This window comes from Spea bombifrons, chromosome 5 (assembly GCF_027358695.1).
Source record: "Spea bombifrons isolate aSpeBom1 chromosome 5, aSpeBom1.2.pri, whole genome shotgun sequence".
In the NCBI taxonomy this organism is placed as follows: Eukaryota; Metazoa; Chordata; class Amphibia; order Anura; family Pelobatidae; genus Spea; species Spea bombifrons.
In genome coordinates this window covers 74,723,432-74,750,115 of record NC_071091.1, presented here as the reverse complement: position 1 = coordinate 74,750,115, position 26,684 = coordinate 74,723,432, and the positions used below count along the sequence as shown (strand labels likewise).

Sequence of the window (26,684 nt, the reverse complement as noted above, 5' to 3'; positions counted from 1 at the left end):
CGGGGGCTGCGTTGATGTCTATGCGGCCCACACGCTGTGTGAGGAAGTTTACTTGTACGGTCTGGCAGCGCCACAGCAATGTGGCCCTATGTAAACAATTTTGGACCCACCCCCCAGGTACCTCACTGTTCCCTGTGCACTCCTGCAAAAGAGAGGAGCTTGTGGGAACACCCTCTCCTCCGTATCAGAGGAACAGACAAGAGGCTGCTATTTAATTTTTTCACCTTGCTTGCTCAATTCTGCTTCAGCACACAGCATAGTAAACCCCATGGCAGTTACTCTCCCATATGTGCAAGTTTCTTTTGCTCATTTCAAAATAATTCAAATAACCTTAAAGGGAGCTCAATTTGTATACAAGCCAGTAGAGCTGGCATGCACAAGCGCACACAAAAGTACATAGGAAGCGTACTAAAGTACACTTCCTGCTTCAGCAGAAGTACAAAGTGGCAAGGAAATGCCCCATTTAAAAAATAAAACACATTGGAGTCCATGCAAAATGTTCATTTAACTTTAGCCATTAAGCGAAGTCTTGTGATTTATTCTATTGCATTGTATAATTGTTTCACTGTTTTGGTAAGGTATTACAATTTCACATAAACTTCACCCAGCTATTTCCCAAACTCCATCTAACCAGATTCTACACTAGAAATAGAAAGTGAACAAACCACATATTTTCTGCTAATGCAAAATTACAAGAGTGTCATGCTGGTCTACTTACAGGTAAAGGAGCCATTACTTGTTTGGTTTTATGATGTTACTTTTGCATTAAGAGTCACGGGAGTTAAAGGCATACAAATTGCAGACAAATAGTCTTGCTTGTTCATAGAAACCTCTAGGACAGGGAGAGGTAACAACTCATTTAGAGAGCTTCAGTACCAGGAATAACACTTTCGCCGACCGCAATCACTTATTTTCTGGATACTAGCTAAATGATAATTCTCAGTAAGTTAAAAGAATCCAGCTTACATCGCAGGTAAACCCTTCTAATGACAGGTGTATATAAAGGACCCCTACAAATGCAGGGGTCTAGAACACTATTATACAGGATGGTTTTTAAATACTGGAGATGCCACAATCCAAAAATAAGTAAAAAGTTACATATGGTTGCAGCGTTTCTGCTTTATCCTGAAATTCAAGTCACACAACATTAAACAACCCGCCTCGAGGCATTTATTGAGGTTCGGCATATGTTTGCGTTTCATGTGGCCAGATGGGTTTTCAATAGAGGTATTACAGCTTACAGGACATTTTACGAGCTGAGCCACTGACTTTATCACTGTGCTAAATAGTCAAAAAAAATCTTACAACCTTACAGCTACCATGCCATGAAGCTGGAGGGTTACAGGCCTCAGTAAAAGTATGGTCAAGGATTCAACTACACCAAATGAATACTTTTCCACATGTATAAAATTGAGATTTGGTAATTTATCACTTCGGTTGGAGAATAACCTCTTCTTAAGACATTACATGGGAAAAAATGATATAAAGTTAAAAAAAAGACAGTAGTGAATGTTAAAAACTACTAGCCTGCAAGCCTTATAGGCAAACTATGTGGCTGCCTAGAATGGGTAAGGGATGCCCCCATGAAGTTCTTCTATTTGTTTGCAAGTGAGAAACCATGCTCTGCTCTATATTTGAGTACAAAGGATGATGTTGAATGTCACCGGGTTTCTGCAGACACAGCGAGCACAAGATCTGAAGCATGTTGGCACTGTCCAACACAACCTGGTTACATGAGAAAAAAGATGAACTTAACTATCTTACAATTAATAACATGCTGGTCGAAACCTTCTGCCTCATTCCCCATAACTTCCCAACAGACTGTAAGCTTGCAGGCACGTGGCATTTTTCTCCCTTTGCACTATGCCTCAACATGCATTAATCGTGTGCATTGTTAATTTTGTATTTACTCTCATCCTAATATGGAAACCGCTGGTGCTCTACAAATAAAATGGGACAGTAATAGTTTTGTGCAAAACTAAATGGATTTGGGTACAATAATGGGGGTTTAATAACATGCTGAGCACACAAAAGCAGCTTAAGAGTTATTTGCCAATACAAGAACCTTAAGAACAAGCCAACAAATTTCACTGGCACAGAGATCACAGACAAGGCAGAAATCAATCATCATCTTAACATGATTGAGATGGCAATTATAGCAAAATAGTCATTGCCATGGCTGGACAATGGGAACAAAATATGGGTTAGCATTGAGAAAATGTGGTTTTATCTCATTTTGTTCCAATAACCTTCCTTTATCAGCAGATTTGGAGGCTGCCGTTGTTATTTTAAGGTAAGACTTACTGAAGTAAGACGCACCCTGCTCAGAGACCACACTGAGATGATTCTTTATGGCAATGCTAATGAAGTCTGTTCCTCCATAGACTTTCATTAGTCAGAGTGTCTGACTGGGTAAGCCTGTTTACTATCATAAGCAGGACTAGTTTGTCTGGTAGATTGGGCTAAGATAACGGAGCTAGAGCACATACAAACTGCTAAGATGCAGCTGTCAAAAAACATTCAATTATACAAATACTGGTATATTGGGAAACGTATTTAATGTGATGGGAATCCCCTGTAAACGTTTTCATGTTCCCTTTACACCTGGCAGCCCGCTGACCTAAGCTCAGACTTGAATGCCATAACGCCTGCAGACACGCAGCAGCACCGGGGGGCTGTCTGGAATGACAGCTCTGCTGCCCGACAGCTTGTGTTTAGCAAACAAATAGCAAATTCACTACACAGTATATTCTGCGTTCCACAGACAACTTCTGTCAAACTGCCAGTGAAAGAAATGTGGTCAGACATGTTTGTTAGAGGATTTGATAAGCACTTTCTTATATAATCCCCTTCCAACCTGAAAAAGCAAGGTTTCACGTCATCCGTAAAAACAATTAAGCAAACCGAAAACCATTACGCAGCTTTACGACCACACTGCAGGAATGTAAGTCCCACCAGAAATACGGTACATCCCTAGTTGGGAATCCTCTAAATTTGCTCTCAGGTCTTAGAGGTTTTGCCTCAATCACAGGGTTTTAGAGTTGATGAGTATTTTGTACTTTTTTCAGTGGAACATCACACCTGGAATTCTTGCTTAAATTCAGGGTATCTTAATCTCCTGACTCATCAAGATTCTAAAGACCATCAAGGAACCATGTGGTGGCCACCATTACTAAGTCACAACAAATAACAGTCTTTAGTAGTCTTTGTGGTAGATTATTAAATGGCTCTCAGGGTAACCCATTGATAAGAGTTCCCAGGTATGTATTTTTATAAATACGGGTTTGCTGAAATAAAGAGAAAACATTGTTCCAAGAAAAATTTAGTCATTTGTTGACCTGCAGACACAGTCTTCTACATAAAATGACCTAACACCACCCAGCGTTCCTTTCATTACAAGATTTGTCAGTGATCTGTGCAGACAAAATTTAATTTTACATTAATTATGCTGCTAATAGATACAAACTGGTTTAGGAAAAAGCATCCATGGCTGCGCACATACGCAATATACAATCATAAGAATGCTAGTGACATAACGAGTCGGGTCTGGCACAGTTATAGGAGCTGGTTACATTAATAATTTAATATATTATATTAAATCCGTTAAAGTCGTGGCTGGTTCCGATATTACTGATGACGTGGTTATCCTGCGCTCTGTAACTGAACACCAGTGGAACTGGGTGTGACACTGCTATAGCCCCAACGCAATCACAATACTTGATGTTCTGAACTATATTAATTGTTATAACAGGATCACGACGCACCCGTACACGGCCTTGAATCGGTTGGACGGTACTGCCTTAACTTATGAGCCTGCTGTGAAAAATGAAATGAAAGCGGTATAATAAGAATATTGTTTTATATGACACACAGACGGAAAACTGCGCACAACCATTTATGACTATTTAAAAAGGTGCATAGAATGTATCCTAATTTCAAAAATCGCATTAAATGTTTGTGTGTGGTTTTCTAAATCAGGCTCTCCATGGTGTAACATGTGTTGTTATGTGTCGCTAGCCCTCACTTGCAGGGTGTTGAGTGTTTCTAACTCAAAGTGTGAGGCAGGAGCTTTACTTACCAAACTCTATAAAAGGTATATTCCCAAAACTAAGTTTCCCATGTCCATGAAAAAAATTTCCTATGGGGTAACTTGATGATATGTCCATCATAAAAGCCACTGGTGCTAATGCCCACTGTGTGTTTAGGAGGGCCAATCCAACTAAGCTTATGTTGCAGGAAGAGCTGAGGCGACCCTGCATAATGCATAGTTACTGTATGAAGAATTAACAATCTTATTGAGTTAACTATGCATTATGCAGGGTCAACTAAGCCCTTGCAAGATAAAGCTGGACTTCATACTGTAGGTCAGTTTCACCCAAGCTTCAATATACATTATGAAGGGCTAGCAATGCCAAAATTCTCTTTTAGTGAGATTTATGTTACCCTGCATAATGCATTCTTAAGTGGGTAAGATGGCATTCATAAATATGTAAGAGGTAGTGCTTGCTCAGCCCTCTGTGTAAACAATATGCAGCCCACTCGCCAGCCATACTTGTAGACTGTATTTAAGCATCAAGATAGCCTGCACAATCTATAAGCAAAATATATATTTACAAGGCGATTAGCAATGCAATGGTACATTTTGTACCCTCAATATAACAGAAGCCCTTCATTTTGGCTGCTATGCTACAACACCCACAACCACCGGGAAGCAAACAAAGATAATGTGTGACCACTGCACTTGTCTGCTATTACCACTCTTTGTGACATTTCAATCCCGGGAACATGTTACTAGCAACAAGTATACACCTGTGTTTGGACTACATTTACCATGATCCTCCTGCATGCCGTCTCTTTTTCATCTAGAGTTTTGGGAGTAGTAATCCAAAACCATTGAGTGGTCCATCTCTTGAATGCTCTGCTTACATGTTCCAAAGTGCTAGAGAAGGTATGGCTGCTTGTTCTGCTAACCGTAGCCCACCACAGGCGACCGAATGGGACAGTCATGACATTTCCAAGTTATTTCTATATTTTTCTATCTGGTGCTTTCCTCTTCTAGTTGTGTTCCCCATGCTGCAGAAGGAGATACACCAGGGGAGGCAACTTTTAGTACCAAAATCTGGGCACAAAAGCATCCACTATGGTGCCAGAGAACCAAAATTATTATTAAAGTCTGCCTCTCATTGCATCTGGAAAACCTACACAAAAAACACTGCCACAACATTCACTCTTTATTACAAATGCTTAATTAACATTAATTTACAGAAGAACAGGTTTAACATCTCTGGTAGCTGAGGGCTCCCTTTACATTTCTACGGTTTCCCGGGATTTACCCTTTGCCCTCCCCAGCTATTTTTCCTGCCCCAGATGTGTTCAGGTGGACATATCTTCTGCATATGTTATAACAGCAGCCAGCTGACTCCGCAAATTAGTATAGCGGTATCAGGGACAATAAACTCTGCCTTTAAGCTTCCCATGCTATAGTCAAGCATCCATACTGAGTGCTGCAGCTATGGTTAGAGACAGAATAAGAGGGGCAAACCGACCTTGTCAGTGCCGGATCAATGTGCCAGACATAGGCCTTAATATGTGCATGGAGATGGGCATTGAAAGTGCCTTATGGTGAAAATATGAATAGGGGGACCAATATCTATTTCCAGACAAATTTCTAGGCTACAGGATCAGATGTGCATCCAGAACATGTATAGTTCATTCCTCTAACGACAGGGTACACATTAGATAAGGAGACTAATTCACGAGACTCATTCTGACTATTCCGCTATAACCAGTCATTAACACCTCAGTAAAAAGTACTCAGCAACAAAGCCATACAATAAGATATGTAACAGGTTTATAATTAGTCATGGCGTTTATAGGGCTTTAAAAGAAAGCCATAGAGGCAGGCAACCAGCCATTAGCAAGTAATAGCAACTCAAGGTTCATCACTGGTATATCATCAACGTGGGGCGGGAGTAAAGGTAAAAATAAATGAATATGATTTAAATGATGCAAATGTGAGAAATGGGTATTCTACTACACTTAAAGGGGCAGTCCCAAGGCAAAAGAACTATAAATACAGTAATGCAGGTTAGCACTGACAAAACAATATTTCTTTTTGCTCCAATAAACTTTATATAACCTTATCTTTTCTCTTATCTGCAGGCCAGAGGCTGCCATTGTTGTCAGCCATGTGATGTTTTACTGTTCAAACACCACACTGAGCATTGATGGCATTTCCTCCCTCAATCCTTACAAAGGGTCCCTGAGCCAATTATCAGCAATTTAAGAACAGGGAAGAGATAACAAAATTGGAGGAATAATAGTGCAAATCATGAGAAAGCTATATATAGATCTCTTAACAAGGTCACGCCTCAGGGGTACATCAGAAGAAGGGACATCCGAGGCGTTGAAAGCTTAGGTAGCCCTGACCCCTGGCCCAATAAAAGGCACCACAAACCTTGTAAGACTTTATCTTCTTGGGGGAGCAATATCAAATTTTGGAACTCTACATAAAAGTATTTTCAGAATACTCACAAGTACAGAGTTCACAATAACGTAATAAAATACCAGAACAAACAAGGAAACCGTGTATTGCCGCTATGAAAATTCCAGAGCCTCAAGGCCAAGGCCATCAGCTGATCTTAGATATTTACACGTGTCCTGCAAAAAGAATGCAAGTTTCATTCTCAGGTTATGAAACGAGACAGCCCTTCAAAGCCTTAAAAATCTAGTGGAATTGGAAAAAATCATTAGTTTTTTTTTTCCAGATTTTTACTAAACCACTTCATAAAGACACCTTGGAGGTATTGACTAAGAAATGGGGGGAAAAAAGGACAGGGACAGGTATCGCAAATGAGTGAACAACATCACAGGTATACCGCTTCAGTGTCCCAGGCAGCCTTTAAAAAAAGGATGCATATTCATATACTTTGAAAGTACTTTAATAAGCATTCCTCAAATCCAAAAGAAATAATAAAAAAAGAAATACGCTTACCGTTTAGCAGATCCTGCAACTCCCTGTCTAATCTGCGTTAAGGCAAGTGAAGCAGCCAGTCAGTGGCAGGAAAGCACCCCTATTGTTTACCACACATGTGCCCTGGGGGTCTTGTGCCCCCTTCAATGCTAACACAGCCGGCACTGAAGCTGGTGTTTGGTTGGGGGGTGATTACATATGGGCATACCTGAGAACTCTAAAACGCTAAAAATAGGGCGTCCCCAATTGACATTGACGGGACTGACCACCACCATCTGAGGGACCTCCTGCCCACACCCCGTGAGGGAAGCTCTGGATAGTTGGAGCCAGAAAGTTCCCAGGTATGCATATGGGGGGGGGGTTCTGCAGGATCTGCAAGGGGGACACCATGTAAATTGAAAGAGACTTCTCAGCTATCATATGCATTAAAGTACATATTGTGGCTGGAGCGTCACATTTTTAGAGAGTTGGGCAGTAGCCAATTCCCTTTCCACCCAGCTACTGTCTGTTGGAGAAATTAGAGGTGCATTTTTTCAGGCCACAGAAGAAGGGGTTACAAAAACTGAGTAAAATTCTGTTCTTCAGCCTTAAAATTTATCAGCCAGATTACAAGCTTTTGGGAAAAAAGCAAAGCATTAACGCATTTAGGACTTAAAACCCATATCCTGGGGCAAGCTTGCTTTTATAATGCAATTTATTCAGCTGGGGACTGCGTGTACTGTGCGATTTAAAAACACAAGCAGAATTCTCTATCCGCATTTAAAAACAAATTTCCTTAATTGAGGAACCAAAAATAGATTTTGATGCCAGCACGTGACACCATGTAGCAGGCATATCAAATCATATTAACCGGAGATTCCGGGTCTCAGTATGGGATTAACCCACTGGCAGGCGCCGGTCTAGATCTGCAGCAGGCCGTCGGTTATTACCCATCTGTTGTTAATTTACAGTTTCCAAGCAGAACAGCCGGATCTACCCATCCGGACTACACCTTGTTTAAAAGGCAAACAGGCAGAAGGTTATGTCTTAACCTTATTTATCTGTTTGATGTTATCATCTTCATAAAACACATCGGTTCATTCTTTTATCTCCATTCATGAAGCAGATACATTTTTACTGGTTGTAAGAGGGGCATCATTTGCTTTTCAGAGACAATATCAATGTAATATTTACTTTCTAAGGGACAGTTAAATAGCGATCTTATAAGCCACTAATCTTTGAAGCACTGTAAAAGAGCCCTATTACTACAAAAAAGTAATAATAATCCTCTAAAGATCTTTCTTTGTTCCCTTTCACAGGTCTGGATACATAAACATGCAATCTTTTTTTAAGTGCCTCTTACCGAAGCATTAATAAAACCGTAGTCCTCTGAAGTATCAGAAGTACCCAAACGTGGTCAGACTACTTGATGAATAGTTAAAAGGTGTTCTGCTTTCTATAAAATGAGTTAAAAACATGCTGGTGCAGGCTAAAGGGCATAACTCGTTTTATAGCCTTGGGTCTATTAAGATCTAAAATAAAAAGGAATCATGCATTTTTTTTATTCTGGGATCACCATTATAATAGACCAATAGTCTGTCACTTTATAAATCATGTGACCACAGAGGGGGGGGAATAGGCTAGGGAAACAATTACCGTATTTGCTCGATTATAAGACGAGGTTTTTTTCAGAGCAAATGCTCTGAAAAATACCCCTCGTCTTATAATCGGGGTCGTCTTCTAATCAGACCTCAAATAGAGGTCTGATTAGGAGACTAAGATCCAGATCCCCCGCACCGCTGCAGGGGACCTGGATCCTCCTGTCGTCGCCCCCCACACACACACACTTACCGGTGCTTCCGGAGGTGAAGTTGGCAGCGGGGGTTTGTATGCGTCCGTCGCAAATACCTTCCCCGACTGTCAGAGATCAGAGTTCAAGAGTTCCTGATCTCTGACAGCCGGGGAAGGTATTTGCGACGGACGCATACAAACCCCCGCTGCCAACTCCACCTCCTTCCGGCTGCCGCGGAATGAGACGTCAACCCGCTGCCCCGGCAATACAGCAGGAAATTGGAAGCACCGGTAAGTGTGTGTGTGTGTGTGTGTGTGTGTGTGTGTGTGTGTGTGTGTGTGTGTGTGTGTGTGTGTGTGTGTGTGTGTGTGTAGGGCATTTCTGGAATGCCTTACACCCCTATATGCCACTCTGGCACTTAGGGGGTTAAAAGGCATATTATGGGGCAGAGTGGCATATAGGGAGGTATAAGGCATTTCAGGAGGCAGAGTGGCGTTAAGGGGGCATTTAATAGTGCACTCTGCCTCCTGAAATGCCTTATACCTCCCTATATGCCACTCTGCCCCATAATATGCCTTTTAACCCCCTAAATGCCAGAGTGGCATATAGGGGTATAAGGCATTTCTGGAGGCAGAGTGCTCTATATAATGCCTTTTAACTCCCTTAATGCCACTCTGCCTCCTGGAATGCCTTATACCTCCCTATATGCCACTCTGCCCCATAATATGCATTTTAACCCCCTAAATGCCAGAATGGGATATAGGGGTATAAGGCATTTCTGGAGGCAGAGTGGCACATAGGGGGTCAAAAGGCATACCATGGGGCACAGTGGCATATAGAGGGTTAAAAGGCATATCATGGGCCACAGTGCCATATTGGTGTGGCAAGCCTGGGGGCAGATGTGCGTAACTGGGGGACAGGTTGGAAAATACAAGAAATAAAAACAAAAAAAATATATTTTTCTCAATCATAGCTTTTATTAAAAAAAATAGTTTACATGAATTAACATTTACTGGTAAAACTTTTTTCCTTTAGGGTCGTCTTATATTCAGGCTTTTTCTTTTTTTCCTAAGTTAATATTCAGATTTTGGGGGGTCGTCTTATAATCAGGGTCGTCTTATAATCGAGCAAATACGGTAATAGGACCCTAAATAACAGGCCAGGAGTTAAGTTAATAGATTGTATTCGGTGGGCTCTAGCTTAGTGAAAGCATTAAAAAAAAAGATCAAAGTATGAAAGGTATTAAAACTGCTTAATTAGCAGCAAATTAAGCCACATTATCCCCATTAAATAGATCTTGTAATAATTAGCATGATTACACATTCCCTAACATAAATTGGCAGAATGTGTGTTTGTCCTGTAAACAAAACATGTGATACCAGCCGTGGCAAACAAGCCACAAATGCTACAGGAATCAGAAAAAACACAAACTGGGTAGCACGGCCCACTGCCTACCAAACAAACGGCAGCTTCCAGTGGGATTGCCTGGATTCCGAGGTAGCCGGAGCCTGGATGCTCCCAGGTATTCACATTATCTTTAGATCTTTAACATTTACAGGGACACCAAGGCATACAAACCACCCTTACCTACTTACCTTACCTATTAGAGAAAGGAATATCCCACAGCTTACTTCTGTCATTTTTGGGGGGTCTTTTTTTTTTTTTTACTAGAATGCTGCAATATAGCTAGTTATTCTACTGCCTGTTGGCTGCAGGAAAGATGCACAAGACTTTGTGTTTTACATTGAAAGGATAACATAAGGGTAGAACTGGCCAAGGATGCCATCGATCTTTCTATGGGACCATAGAAACATAATCTGACGGCACATAAAAAATATTCAGCCAATCTAGTCTTCCGGTTTTTCTTAATGTAAAGATTCAGACCTTAATCAGTCGTTCATTTCGACTTGGATTCAGATTAGCTTTATGCCTACCCCACATTTAAATTCCCTCATTGCATTAATCTCTACCACTCCTGCTAGGAGGCAGTTACTCTTATCTACCACCCTCACAGTAAAGTAAATCTTCCTTACATTACATTTAAGCCTCCGAACCTTTAGTTTTAGATTATGACCTCTTCTTCAAACATTTCTCTCATCCTTTGGAACCTCCCCCCTGTACTCCATAAAAACATTTTATGTATTTAAATGGTTTTCTCTCTGTCCTCCAAGCTATTGAGATCACTTAGTCTTTGCTGATTTATCCTACAAACTATTCACCGGACTACCTACAGAATATCTATATCCTTTGATCATGAAATTGTCTGCATTTTCTCATAAAAACTATGGCTTCATCTTTTTATTGCAGGCAACTCGGTGATTTGTAGCATGTACTTGTGAATATAACTCATGAATGAGATCACATTGCTTATGTCTCTTCTTAAATGGCTCTATACATAGATATTTATCAATGAGGCAATTACAGTCGGTGAGGCTATGTCCAGACTGTGTTTAATAGCACTTCTATATTCTGTGTGACCAAACGTCTGGGGGCTGAAAGTTGCATTGTAATAATTCTCATCAATGAAAATACTGGAGCCCTTCCCTGGCTGTAAACTAGACATACTTGGCCAAGACAGAAAAAAGAGCTTTCAAAATCATAAGACTGTACGAGCTGACCATTTCAGACAAAGTTCAAAAAAGGTTTAAGTTATGAGAAACTCTCCCGGCAGACCTAAGATCTAAGCGGACGTAGGAAGGGGACAAGGAGCTCTTTGGAAGAGTGAAATTAAATCGATATCCAACCGGTAAATAACTTTAGAAGAGATGACGGCAAATCCTTTGTATTCGGTGTTGGGAGAATTGTAATATCTGAAATGAGGCAGCTATCACTCAATTAATGATAGGTGTCATACAAGGTAAAAACATAGTTCTTATGTTTCTGGATTGGGATACCAGTCAAAATCCTTTCATTTTAAAAATTAAGATGAATGCAATGATGACAAATGAAGGCAAAAAGAATAGCTATCCTCTCCAAATACATTGCATATGAATCAATCCACCCACTACAGAAGCTGTAGACATACATTCTACTAGCAGTGGAGCAGTGTTAGTGTTGCTATTAAAATCCAGGATAAAAACATGACACAGACGTCTCCAAATGACATCACAATCACTCTTGTAATGGGGTAACAGCATCAATTATCGTGTGCCCTTCATCAACACACAGAATAAAGACAAAAGACAACCCAAGAAATATATGATCTATGGTTGCAAATCAGACAGGTCAATGATGAATGTCTAGAATTAAAATCTATAAACAAGCTCAAAGCCTGAACTTCTGTGCTGTCACAGACCTGTATAAAATCTGCCCAGCTCGTAACAAGCACACATCCTAGGAGACTGAGACTCTATTAGCAGCTATCAGAGCAATGTTTCTGCCAAAAAGTAGTCTTCTGTGACTAGATTACTGGCTATTAGTGAGGAGAAACTGTAGACTCTTGTGCTACCTAATAAAAGGTTGTACTGTTATATTAGTACTGACCTGCTACTAAACTACACATTGTGGGTCTAACACAATGCTTAGCTTGTGAGATATAGTATCAGACAGGGTATATCATTCCTGTAATAGATCTACTCAGTCAAGGTAAAAGTAGCCAGCCAGACAAGAGTGATCTAAAGGGACCATGTGTTGCCAAGGTAGATTATGGGCACAATGGCTGCCCATAAGCTTTAAAGCAAAAGGGTTACAAAAGAAGTGATGTTACTAGTGACTAAAAGTCCACGTAGTCTTCTCCCCAGCATACAGGACATCGGCACGAGCAGTATAGCATTCCACATACTAATGCCTGCTTATCAGCCACTTCCCACCTTCCCCAACTGTGTATATTCATCCTGCCATTATAAAGCAGCTACCTTGTGATTACACCGTTCACACAACCCGAGCTTCTCCAGGACTAGTTGTACACAGCTTTCTTTCTATATATTTGCTTTTCTCTGGCAGTTCCTCAAGGTCACCATGTAACTGCATTGTTACCACATTTTAAAGATCGGGCTGGGCCACACGAATGGGAGCCAAAAGAGGAAAACAATCCACTTCTAAAAGTTAATATTCTTTTGGCCATCTGATCAGCATAGTTTGAGGGAAAAAAAAGTAATCCACAAGATTGTGGTGAAGGTGGGGATGAGGACATTCCCTTACATGTTACATCATTAAGCCCCTCATGATGCCCGGCACCTAAAGCAATACACCAACCCTAAAATGTTCTTGTACCTCTACAATTCCTATTTGTAGTTACTTAGTTAACACGTAAAACGAATAGACTACTGAACATAGGTCCAACACTGCCCAGGGTATGAAGGTAAAGCTCAAACATAACCATTTCAGAGGAAATTGATGAGGGGAGACTCCGTGGTAGTAAAAGCAACATGCTGCATGTCTATTAATATATTTAAGATCTGTCCCTTACAGACAAACGTTTATTTCCTCCAGTACCCCATATCTTATTTCAGCATCGACTGCAAAACCCATAAGACTCCTGCAGCGGCACACCATGGATCACAGAGCCTGATTATGATCATGCTTAGAGTCATTCGTAGTTCCATAAACCGATTCCTCCATCCGTGACATTAACAGCCTCACTGCACTCATCATGCTGTTTGCAGCTGCAATAAAAATCCATCTTTAGCATGAAAGGCCTATGCTGAATGGACACATTCACTAGCTATAGACAGATACTACATGAAAATTCAAATATCTATCCCTGCATACTGCTTCTCAAAGGGTCCAATGATCAAAGTCAGGTTAGTAAAACTAACGCTTCAACACAGACCTGCAGTGGCCATTCTCCTAAGCCTTTAAGCCTCACCTTTTAAAGACTTGCTATGACATCCACATAACCTTTAAAGTTTTTCAAGTTAATTCAAGTAAATGGATAATCAACGCTTCTACAGAGAGGGCCAACATCTAGTAGGGTGCAAACAGCTAACACAAAACAATCGCTCGGAGCCACTCTTTATACATGGAGGTTTAGTGAGTTCCTTAGAAATCATTAGGATTCTTACAGCCGCCGGCATTCTACACTAATGCACACGGATCCTCTCGTTACTTTCCTTTGGCGGTGCCATGCTGACAGCTGGAGAGTTGAACATCAGTTCACTATGTCAATGTAAATTAACTGTGCATAGCTATGCTTTCTTAGAAACATTGAATTTGACAGAAGATAAGAACCATTCGCCCCATCTAGTCTGCTCATTTTTCCTGATGTAAGGGATTCAAAATGCTATGAGTCCTTGGTCAAGTCCCATAGTTAGGATAGCTTTAGGTTTTTCCCCTGCATGTGTAAATTGCCTCAATGTGTTAGCCTCCACCCTTCTGCTGGTACACTGTTCCATTTGTCTACTATTCCCTAAAGTAGAACTTCCTTACATAATGTCTAAGCCTTATTGTCTGCTTACCTTAAGTCTTCAGAAATAATTACTCCTACATCCCTCCGTTGTCACTGACAGAACAGTGTCCTCACTGCTATATTCTGCTTTGGGATTTTTGCATTCCAAGTGCATTATTTTACATTTTATATGAGACAGCTGAGGCCTACAGTTCTTTACATGTTGGTTCGGGTTCCTTTGTGACCTCCTTGGTGAGTCGTCGATGCATTCTTGGGGGAATTTTTGGTAGCCTGGCCACAAGGCCGCCATCGGAGGTTTGAACCATTACAGTTGTAAGGGGCCCGGCTGTACTGGGGAGCCTGCTAGGGGATCACTAATTAGAGAGGGCTGGAAGAGGAGCCCTCGCTAGGGTGAAGGTGGTCTCAGCCAATCAAGAGACACTGTGTGTGCGAATGTGATTATGTGTGTGTAGTGTCTGGTAATGAAGGTGGAAAATCCCTGGTAATGGAGGGGGTGCATCCAAACCGCTTGTCTGCTGGATCTGTGCCACTAAAAACACATTGGTAGAAGAGAAAATCCTGGAGGTTTGGAGGGTGGGCCATCTGGACAGGGTGGGCCCAGATCATTTACATTGTAATCCCTTCCAGACTGATCAGTGTCAGTGACTGTGTTTCTCATCTGTTAATGAATTTCTTTAGATTGCCTCATCATGAGCTGCTTTTGAGACCTTTTAGCCTACTTCATTTTCCAAGACAGGGTTCTACTTAACAGATTTTTAGAATCAACAGGGCTGGCAGTAATCATTCCTGGGTGTGACTGGTGAAATTCAATTGCATTTGGTTAATTGGTTGGTTTAGTAATGAAGGGGCAATTACTTGGGTTTGGATAACCTTATTTTCCTTCTATATATGTGATCATCATTCAACTGCATTTTTCGTTTGCTCATATTGTCTGTCTTTTATTAAAATTAGTTGGATGATCTGAAACATTTAAGTGTGACAAATCATGAAGAGTGCAAATACTTTCTTACAGCTCTGTATGCTCATCTAAAGTTACTAAATGGACTCTTAAAGTACATAGAGAAAGTATATAATTATGAGAGGAGGAGTGCGTAAAAATGCTGCAAGGGTACATGCCAGAACACAGCAACGCAAGCAAATGAAAGGCTATACGATAAGATCTGGCATAATGCAAACAAGCAATTTCAAAATTGTGGCTTTTCATCTAAAGTAACGAGGCTTTCCTCTGTAAACCCAAGGATAACTGGGATTATTAGATTATTGCTTTCATTTCAATGAGATTATATGCAACACACACAATTCTTGTCCTATGAAACAGCAATTAGTAAAATTGACAAACTGATATATGCATAGACCTGCAGGGTGACGGGAAGAAACTATCACACCATAGAAATTATATTATTTTTGTTGTTATTATTTATTAACAAATCTCTGTCGGATTTCACAAAAAGTTGTGGCCCCAGACGGCTCCTGCACCATTGGAGACCGGCTTCTCCAGGGAAGAGAACAAAGGTAGAGATGAGTATCAGTTAAGGATGTGGTTTTTTTCTCCTCTTAAACTCTTAAGGGTACAACAGAGCAAACCTTAATATACGTCTAAGTGTGCTAAATGATTGGGTTTTTTTGTATAAGAAAAAAGTTTAGTGTCACTTTAATAAAGCAGGCTATATTGGTGGCAAAAAGATGCAGAAAACTGTCACTAAAAGAGTGGTTGTTTGTCATTGACTGAGAAATATTTACCTGGTTTCAGTGTTATAATGTACCTGTGCAAAACATGCATTGTAGAATCCTAGTCATATATTAATTTAAATAGTATAATGCTACTACAGAATGCATACAGGCACTTTGTCATTTATACCCAGCCAATGTATGGTTGAGATGTACCATAAGACTCAACCTAAGGAGGAGTAGAGGAAATAAAATACTTTTGAAGTAAGTGGTTCACTGTTCTCACTGCTTATTACAACAGATTAAATTTAAAAAAAAATTCTTCTGGGATTAGCTCACTTTAGTTCAAATTGGGATTACGGGTTTAAAGCAGGATGTTTTAAGAGGTTGAGATGTCTTTGAGTGAGCTGTGCACACGTGACACAATTACAGCAATTTAATACAAGTGTTACCAGATGGCAGGAGGCCGTGGGAAAGTGAAAGTGGAAAATGTCACAAGGTAAAAGCCAGGAACCGTAGAGGTAAACTGCAGCAGCGACAAACACCCAAGACAATAATGCCGCAGAGGAGACGTCACCTTACAAAAGCACGTGAGGAAGTGCTGTAATGACATGTGCCAAAAATATCAGACTTCTACAATTCTGCAAATCACAGCCACGCTCTCGGTGGAGAGTCCGGAGGGTTTGAGTAGGAGCAACACCACCAGCCCACGCTCATATGTACAAGCACTAGGACAGCACTCCCTAGTCTACTGATTTACTGGCAGCTGGGTTCTGTGGAGCTAGCAGCATCCTATAGACTACGGTTGGCATCAGTATAGGGTATATGCATTGCATCTCCGCATTGATGTGTTATAATCACAACTGCCATTTACAAGTGCAGCAAACTCTATAAATAGACAGAGCAGAAATACTGCCGCTGGACTGAAAACTTCAAACAAACTGTATAAGTAAACAGTTGAGCTAATGAACATTTGCTTACTTCTCCTATCTCGGTGTTGCGAGTCTAGTTAGGTATTTAACTTTGTCCATTCCCAGAAGGTGACATGCTCTAGGTGACTTTTAATCACTCCTGGTTAATATAAGACAGAGGAGCGTGAGAGGCCGCAGGGAGACTAGAGAACGCAAGTCCTCATCGACCTCTCAATTACAAGGTGTGCAGCATGGTGCATCAAATTCAAATCTGGAGTTCTTATCAAACATGAATCCATGGGACACAAGATAATCTACCTGCCCAGAGACAGGAACCAATTACCGAATGAATGAATCAATCATTTACCTTGTGGAGTACCAATAATTGGCCATCAAAGCTTAATATCAACAGTCATATGTTTAAGACTCTGACCTATTTGGTTTTAAGGCCATGCCTGTGGGTATGTATTGTTCCTTACAATAAGGGGAGTCATAACTAACCCTTTTTGCTGTAGCTGTCAATAGAGTGGTAGAAGGGTTCAACGTCTTGACAGCGGTAGACTTCTATAATAAATTCTTTATAGACAGAATGCATTGTCGGGAAATTGGAGATATAGCTACTCACTTATAAACCTTCTGTATCCTCAATCAGTTATTAAGAAATCATTCCCATACAACCTAGAATCATATACATTTCCACCCGCAGGAAAAAAAAAAATAAAAAAAAAAATCACTGCCCATTTGCATGGTACGTTTAAACAGCATTCATTTTATCTGAACGTTTAAATCATTGCTTTAATGCTAACATGCCAAGGTGCTATACAATGGGAACACAAATGCTATCTTTATACTTTGTTTCAGTTTCTATCAGGTAACATAAGCTACCCACAATAAACGTCACAGAAATAATAACATTTAGTATTTTCATTGTAAAGCGTATTTAATTGTGATCCACAAACATCTGTAGTCAGCTTCTTTAATGTGCTCGGCGAACATGACACTCATTTCCGGGGAGAATCAAAACAGCAGATGATTTAAAGAAAATAAATATATAATAAATAAATAAATAATGTGAAATCTAAATAAAGCAAAATATTTTTTCAAAATGATAAAGGGCTTTTATGATAGGGTGATCTATTAACCCTACAAGTACTTTGGGGCTAATGAATATTATAAATTGCATACTCCCCTGGTACTTAAAAGGTTACATTTGAACAATACATTCTGCCCCAACATTCTAAGCAAAGAGCCATAAACATGACTGTTATATAGAGACGTACCTCTGTTTCTGTGCATCTAGACTCACTTGAGCCACCTGTAAGAGACAAAATATAAATTAAATTTTGGCTGAATTAGACAATTGAATAATACCATAAGTTACAGATACCCTGTATATATCACTTTTCATTATAGTATAACAAGGGGTCAGCTCCTTCTTGCAGGTTCACCTTGTTTGGTTTTGGCCCTTCATAATGCATAGTGAATAGTTAAATGAAACTACAATTCTGCTTTAGTGAATAAGCTATCTAACCCATTCAAAGCACCCCACTGGAAGGGAACGGCCATTCTCACTTAGGAACCATATAGAAATATTACCAGATATTGCTCAGATCAGACAGTGTTCATAACAGCATGGAAGGTACTGCAAAAGGGCAACTATACCCAATGCTAGAGTACAACAGGTTATCTGTCGCTATAAGCATTTTCACATGTAAAAGCACTAAATAAAGCAAAAAAAATAATAATAAAAGGAATTAAATGCGTGAATCTGCTTATCTCACAAAGAATATTTGGTTTAATAAGCTAATGGGCCGCACGTATTGGGTAGAGATGACCAAGGCCTGTACAGTGTCTTGGCTTTTGAAAAACTTTATTGACACTGTCCACATTAATATGTCCGACCATTCAAGACAGGCTTAAGTGGAGTAAAGAAAATGGACATTAAATGGCTGCTACATATATGTATCGCTATTTAGTTTGGCAATCAATATTCGTGTGTGTTTAATGATCCATCTTAATTCAATCATACTTGATGTCACTGAACAATTTCCAAAAGGATTCTACTCGTGTTATATTGTGGATATGTGTAGAGATCCAGGAAAATGGTTTACATTGACCTGCTTTACAGATTACAAAATGCTCCAGAAACAAACCAACCATATGGCACCCAAGGAAAAGAAAGATTTGGTTGAAAATTAAATTTGCGGTTCTCAGAAAACACAATAGAGATGCACTGGTAACTTCAATGCGGCAAAATGCATCTCTATTGAATACGTCACAGCCAAAAGTAATGGATACATCCTTCTAATTCATGAGATAAAGCACACAGCCATGTAATTTCCATAGACAAACAGTAGAATGACCTATACTGTAGAGCTCAGTTTCAATGTGATATTGTCATTAGATGCCAACTTCCCAGCTAGCACACCTTTAAGTGATGTTTCTGTGAAATAGAAATTTCTGGACACAACAGATGAGCTGCAAAGTGGTAGGTCACAAGAAACAGTAAACCAGTACAAGAACTGGGTTTCTTTGAGCAGACACACACACACACGTGAGACAAGGTTAGGGTGATGTAAAGCTTGGATGGATGCACCATCTGCCATTCTAAAGGAGGACACTGGGTTTGGCAGATTCTAGGAGAATGCTACCTGTCTGGCTACATAGTGGCAATTTGGTGACAGAGGAAATGTTCTCCTGCACAATGGAAGGTCCTCACAGAAGTGGTTGGTTGAGGTCCACACTGTTTAAAAAGCCAACTTTTATGCACTGATCACTGATCTCAATGGCATTGGATACCTTTGGCATAATCTGGAACACAGAACACGAGCCAGGCATAATCGCACTCAACATCATTATTCAACCTCACTGGTAATTTTGCTGTTTAAGCCAACAGCAATGCTCCAATATGTAGTGGATATCTACTCATAAGAATGGGGGTCGTTTCAGTAGCAAATGCAAAGCTTAATTCCATATTAATGCCCACATTTTTGAAATAAGATCTTCGAATAGACAATGACCACATGTTCTTGACCATGTGTGGACCTTATCGTATGGTCAACAAAGCACCGCAGCGATATACCTACTGAGTGCCCCTGTTTACACTCTTGAACGCAGTTAACCCTTTCTTCAAGGAATACACACCATTACAAGGTCTCTAAAGAGTTTTCATAAAAATCAACTCTGCTAACCAAATAATACAAGGCCAGCTGTGCATGATATATGAAGTTATAGCAAAAAGAGTAAATACCAGCTAATCAACCAATCAAGGACTATAAAAATATTAACATGCAAAATAACAGGATGAACATATCAAGCCCATATATTTTTCGTAAAATAAATTCCACGTTAGAAAATGTAGATGTTATGCTCTGTGATATCTGTGTGTGATAAGTTATAATAGCTTCTCGGTTCTGTTTTATAAGATACAGGTGGAAAGCTACTGTCAATTAAGAATGACATTACTGAACTCTGAAGTAAGCAAAATATTGCCTATACTTGTGTTGGCCAATTTCCCGGTAAGTTCCTGACATCTGCAGCTAACATTAACTATATAAGGGGTTCTTAAATGTGTTTATCCATACCCATTGGTGGTATGGGACTGGATCTCCAAATAATCGGATTTTTTTTTTAAATGTTAGATTAGTGGAGAAATTGACTTCATGTGTCAATAACTGTCCCTCAATTCCATGTTTGGATTGCACAAAACAGCAAAAAACCTCTCTAGTTGTAGCTATTTTGTGTATTTATGATTTGTATCCAATTAAATGATTAAATTCTTATGATTTCCCTTGAGCTGTTCTGTTCCTAGCAATCCATATGTAATATAAAACCCAGCTATTGACATGTCTTGGATAATACTGGTACCCAATAGGACTTGTGATGGTTTCAAAAGTCATGCGAAGGGGTATGGGGACATATTGGGCAATTCCTTGGGGGTCTGTAGTTGTAGAGCCCACAACCTATAACATATAAAATGCATTTTACCTATTGCTGCCAATTTTATTATTCTTTTTTTACACACAGATTTTTATGTGTTATCAACATACAGAATTTATTCCAACACTTTAAAGGCCAAAGAGTATTAAAGTGGTTCAGGTGAATGCACAATGGCAGCTAAATGGCAGCTATAGACTTAAAAACTCCAGTAAAGCACAGTGCAATGGGGCTTTTTGGGTTGTGCCAAGACACTCGTCAAACCTGTTAAAATAACTGGTATTTAAGAAAATGTTAGTGTAAATTCCACATGACAGTAAACAGGTTCACATACTGCATTACTGCGTTACCTGCGTCTGATAGGAACAGGCGGTTGTTTCAGAACACCAAGTACAGTCACACCCATTATGGAAATGTACAATTATTATACACAAAAGGTTTCCACAGTGGGGTTCTTGAGATACTGAGTGCCGAACGGACCGTACAACAGACAGACAGACTTACTTTTCCAATAAGAATATGGATTGTGTTACCATTTATATGCACCAAGTGCCCTGATTCTTGGGCAACAATGGTACCAGAGCTGACCACTTCACCTTCTGTCACTTCTAGCTGTACAGCAGGACACGGGAAAAGACCACATCACCGTGTGAGCAATATTATACTCAATGGCAAACAAAGTGTATTGCCTGCTGCCAATAACAACCGTCAACAGAGATACAGTCAATGAGCATCACGTTATTAACCGGCAAAGCATAGACCGACGTGATATGGACGATACAGGTCCAGGATTCTCACTTGTGGAGAGACACCAGGATAATAGAGAAAACGGCTCATTCTCACAGAGAAAACAGAGACGGCTGCCATGAGGCTTGCTAATATTTAACTATCAGCAAATGTTTAATTAGTACATCTTGACACAGGAGACGAAGCATTAAGCTATTTAGATCTTAATCACATCGACAGGCATATTATGCCCTCTGGTCATGCACATTCATACTATTTCTGTCGTCAAGTACACATAACCCAAGAAATGATATGAGTGCAAGGATTCAGCCAAGAAACACCGCCTAGTATGCTTAAGCGTCTCCGTGCTTTCTGCATTATGTATATCTTAATCCCACAGCGGTGACAACAATCTGCAGACACTTATATGCTAATATATGCGTATAGAAATGCAGTTTCGGAGGCTGGGGGACAAATCGAAATGTATTCAGAGTCATCCACACAAGTTCCATGTCATTGTAATCATGGTCCTAGCTTCTTATAAATGTACCCTTTAACCCTTTTTACTTTGCTGACTTTTGTAACTACATGCAGCATTAGAAACAGCGTTCCTAGCTCTGCATGAAATAATCCATTAACGGGATTAAGTTTTGTTCATTCATAATTTCACCAGGAACAGTTAATTGTCATGTGACACAAAAGCAGGTACAACTGGTTGTCATAGAAACTAAAAGGGTGCTTAAAGGGTTTTGTATGGCTTTTATGCAATTAAAGAAAAGAGTGCCATGTCAGATCCATAAGGTTTTTTGCTTAACATACTAGAGACAGCAATAAGTGTTTTTGTCTAAGTGGAACGGCACCTTTAAACCCAATAGATCACTACCTTCCGGGAGAAAGCTTGCATAATTTGGAGAAAAAATATATTCTACCAATATTGCTGGGGTAATGCTAAATGTAAGCACCGTATTGTTCAATTGAATAAGTACATAAAAGATTGTCATTGGCAAGAAAGGAATATGGCTGGCAAAACGTGGCCTTCCAAGCCCGTTCTGACATCTGATTGAATTTGTCAATTCGTTAACAAAGAGAACATTTACAGCCCAATGCAAACGTTGCTTAGAAGAGACAGCCAGCGGAACCGAATTTCACAATCTCATATATTCTCAAAATGAGACGTGAACAGATAAGCTACTCCAGCCAGCTCTGTGACAGAGAAGATAATGAGATGGATCTTATCTATGTGCTTGGCGTTTTTCAGACTCCATCACTGTAAGCATAAACCTTACTAGATGTGATAACCGAATAAAAAATGTTCCAAAATGCCAGCTTTGAGGCGGTCGGATACAGAACGGCACGGAGATTGGTTACTAACATATGATCTGTTGCCTCTCTGTTGTGCCGGACAATGCAGGGAAGACACTGAAGATGCGGAGTTCATTAGCCTAATAAAGATAACCTGGCGATAATGACATTTGAGATGCAAAGTGCTATTTTTATAAACACAGTTCTCTCTTAAGGGAAAAAGCATCTTGTTTGAAATAAGTTTGAAATAAAAACAAAGCTTTAGCCGTCCTTTTTGGCTGCTAAAGGACTACTAAGCTCTGCAGCACAAGGGCAACCAGCCTTAATATACACTGTGGGGACCAGTACCAAGGCTGTATACTGCTGGCTTTGACCAGTGCCTAACATTGTGTTAACTGCTTATTTATGGGGAGCAATAGATCAATGTGTTCCTTTAAACCACGTTCTACCACTGATGGCTGAGGTACCACATAAGAGTACAATCTTGGGATCTTCCCAAGAAACACAACCTGGAGCTAAATGAAGTGGTGGGGCTACTCCATGCAGCCTTCAGTTGGGGGGTGGGGTGGAAGTACGTGTGTAGCAGCCGTGGCAATACTCAGCTCCCCTGGCTGAAGAAAGAAGAAGCTGACCTGAAGATTCTGGGTCAAACCCAAAGAGTTCCCAAGTATGACTAACTCAGGAAGGCTACTGGACACAATTTTTGGATATCCCAGGTTGACCGCAGAGAATGCAATTAAACATTCTTTATACTAGTTTCCAGGCAGTTTTAGTCTCAAGTTACTGACCTAAGGTGGCCACATCAGCCATTTTTCCCCAAGACACATATGCATTTTATATACTGATGACCAGCATATATATTCACAAAGGTAATCACGCACTTAGGTAGACATCCCACATGGTGGTCACAGTGTATGGACCAGATGCCTCTGATGACATCACACATGCACATCATGCGTGTGATGACTTGCAACCTATCATGTCATTGATGATGCCTGCTGAGTGTTAGCAATGAATCAATACTTGCATATTTTAACCCAACAGAAGAAGAAATGGAATCCAGTTGTTGTGAGTTACTTTGCTCAATGGGTCAGTTACAAGGGAGATCTCCACTTTCCACAACTGGCCAATTTGTCACCCCGCGACAGTATCCTAAAGAGTGCTGGGATATGACAGTCCTAAGGACTGGGCACGAAAGACTGCCAGTAAAACAACCAGGGTGGGGTTGCATTCAAGAGGTCTCTAGGATGAAAGGAAATTCCAAAATGTATCTCTCTTATCTTTATTGTCTTTGAGCTGTAAATAATAGACACATTTAATCAAAATAAGAATCTTCTCTGTGCCTTCTACTCAGTAAACCAAGAACCCAACAATGGTGGGTAACTAATCAAATGGGCCAGTCAGCAGGGACATTTCCCTGGTTACTATAGTGATAAGTCCTCTTTCACAACTTTCGTTCCAGAATTTCTCTCTAAAGCCCCGTCGTGATCCCTCAAGATAAGGTATGATGATACATGTTACATATAACCCAACGTGGCTTCACCGCTCTAATCAATGTAAGTAGATCCATCTTTTACCGAATAGAGAACCTTCTGTTTACCCAAAACGTTCCCCTGAACTCGTGCTTTGAAAGCAATACTTGGAATGCACATCATGTTGTACCATAGGAGGTGGCATTGCTTTTGAGGCTTCCACCCTTGCGGTCGGTGTATTTACTGGCTACACATATCCCCCTCCCCACCACCAGTCATCGCACAAAGCCCCCATGCCCCCTTACAATTCCCCTCCTGGCAACGTCCTTCTCAGTCAATGTACAAAACGTCCCATTGTCCAATGCCTAGAAGAAAAAAAAGACTCCAGTATCTGCTGATTCCAAAATAAATAAGAGTCTTAAATGCCGCAGTGTTACCAAAACACTCTGCCTCCTGTACAAGGAAATATGTGCAACGGCCCAGAAAATTAACATTTATTTTTAACCCTGCAAAGGCTGCTGCAAACAAACTACATTGTACATAGCATTACGTAGCCTTTACTAAAAACAGCTGATATTAACAATAAAAACACAAAATATGAAACCATCGATATCCGGGCCTACGGCAACATGGTTCTACTACCACCAACCGGACCTCAAGCAGGAATTTGGTGAACACCATGTATCAAGATGTCTGCTGTATACTATTTATCACATAGACAAAGTGAAATGATGACACGCGATACCTTCATGTGTTATAGTTGTATTATATGGTCACTGGTGACTGTTCCACTCAACTCTTTACTGTACAGACAGGCGAAGCTAACAAACACTTTACAAGCTTTAACAGCATCATTTATATGGCACTGGTGATTCTAATTAAATGTATTTTATATAAAAAAATATGCATTAAAGTTCACAGCATAATAAAGGGGTGATATACCGTAATAACAGCAGTCATACAGAAATTACTGGGAAACAAGGTCTTTGCCCCATAGAGCTTACAATCTAAGTATGACTATGAGAGGTCAACCTAACGAATCACTGTATTTACTTTGGTTCCAAAAGACATTGTCCTACAGCATCAAAAATGTATCTATTTTGATATAAAAATGTAACCATCATAGGAACTGTATACTGGTGAATTCTTTAGCCGATTTATCTAAACATTTGGAATGACATCTGCTAGAAATACTTTCATACAAATAACTCAAATAAAATGGTATACAATAACACCAAATGCCATAAAGCTCCAACATCCAGATCAAACAGAAGATTTGCACGGGGAAGCATTCTGCAGATACACCGCATAACATCGCATCACACCAAGGAGCTTAATCAATCAGGGTGTGCTGTGGTTATTGTAAAATGACATCAATTCATTGGATCTGTTCTCTGCCTGTCAGGGGAATCTTGTCTTTTTTTCTTGTATCCGCATTCCCCGTTCACCTCGCTTTCTTCAGAAAATGCATTTTCTGCTGACATTGGAGCCTGATAGCTGCATCGGTCTCTCTGATAGATTTGCCCAGTTCTGCTGTACAGAGCTGCAGCGTAGGAATGAATGTGATAAATGTTGGGTTAAACAGTATAATAAGTGATGACTGTTTGAAGAGCATGTTCCTGTGATCCAAGTAGTTACTGATAAGCAGAAGAGGGCAAAAGAAGATGTTTTTAACTCGGTCAAAGCGAGTGTCACAAGCACCAATCCACCGATACAGTCCAAATAAACAAACAGCAGCGTAGCGGGGCAGGCACCTTATGGAGTACATAAACCTCGCTCAAATAGCACATACCCTAATCACACCAATATCCCAACACCCCATGTCATTAGAAAAGCTTCCAAATAACCAGCCATAAAATAATAATAATTATCTACTCTTTTACATAGCGCCATCATATTCTGTAGCGCTGCAATAACGGATTATGAACTCCTTTAATGCCTCGATTATCGACCAAGACATCACATTACAGGACTGAGCAACAACTAAGCGTTCAAACCTTGGAGTTCCAGAAAGGAAATGCTCTGAATAGCTTTGCGTAAAAACATTTCTTATTATTTACACTATTATTGATCCCTTTCTCCCTGTGCATTAATGGCTAAAAGTGGAGCGATCAACAAAACCTTTTCATTAGACACTATGGAGATTGCACCACTTTTACACTTTGCACCATGATAAACGTTTCTACACAACCCCCAGAGTGCCAAAGGTGCGTTGAATACAGATGACGCTGCACACACTCTCTCTCACACACTCACTTTCTCACACGCACCACCCTTTAAACCAACAGTCATCTGTCAAACAGCATAATGAATGGAAACACGTAGTAAGCAGGTACACGGCAGTAATTACTAGCAATCTCTGTGAAGGTCGCAGAAATATGTGGGTTGTTGATTTTTTAATACTAAAAAAAAATACTGAAACAAACGGACAATGCGCAGAAACGCGGAATTGATATAAATAAAGCTGCGTATAAAATATTAAAGTCATCATCACAGCTCACGTAATGACAGGTTACAACAGATAAAAGTGAGTCAGCCGCGCTCTAGATTTAAAAGATGTTTCTGATTCATCGGTTCT

General features: G+C 40.1%; 1 protein-coding gene across 5 annotated transcripts in view; it reads right to left on the bottom strand.

The window, feature by feature from the left end:
• The window catches only part of SPIRE1 (spire type actin nucleation factor 1), a 62,025-nt gene that overhangs the window by 34,066 nt on the left and 1,275 nt on the right, over positions 1 to 26,684 (bottom strand). For all 5 annotated transcript variants that reach the window (XM_053466187.1, XM_053466189.1, XM_053466190.1 and 2 more), the window contains exon 2: positions 17,951 to 17,985. In XM_053466187.1, coding sequence (XP_053322162.1) covers positions 17,951 to 17,985 — 35 coding nt within the window. The remainder of the gene's footprint in view (positions 1 to 17,950; positions 17,986 to 26,684) is intronic.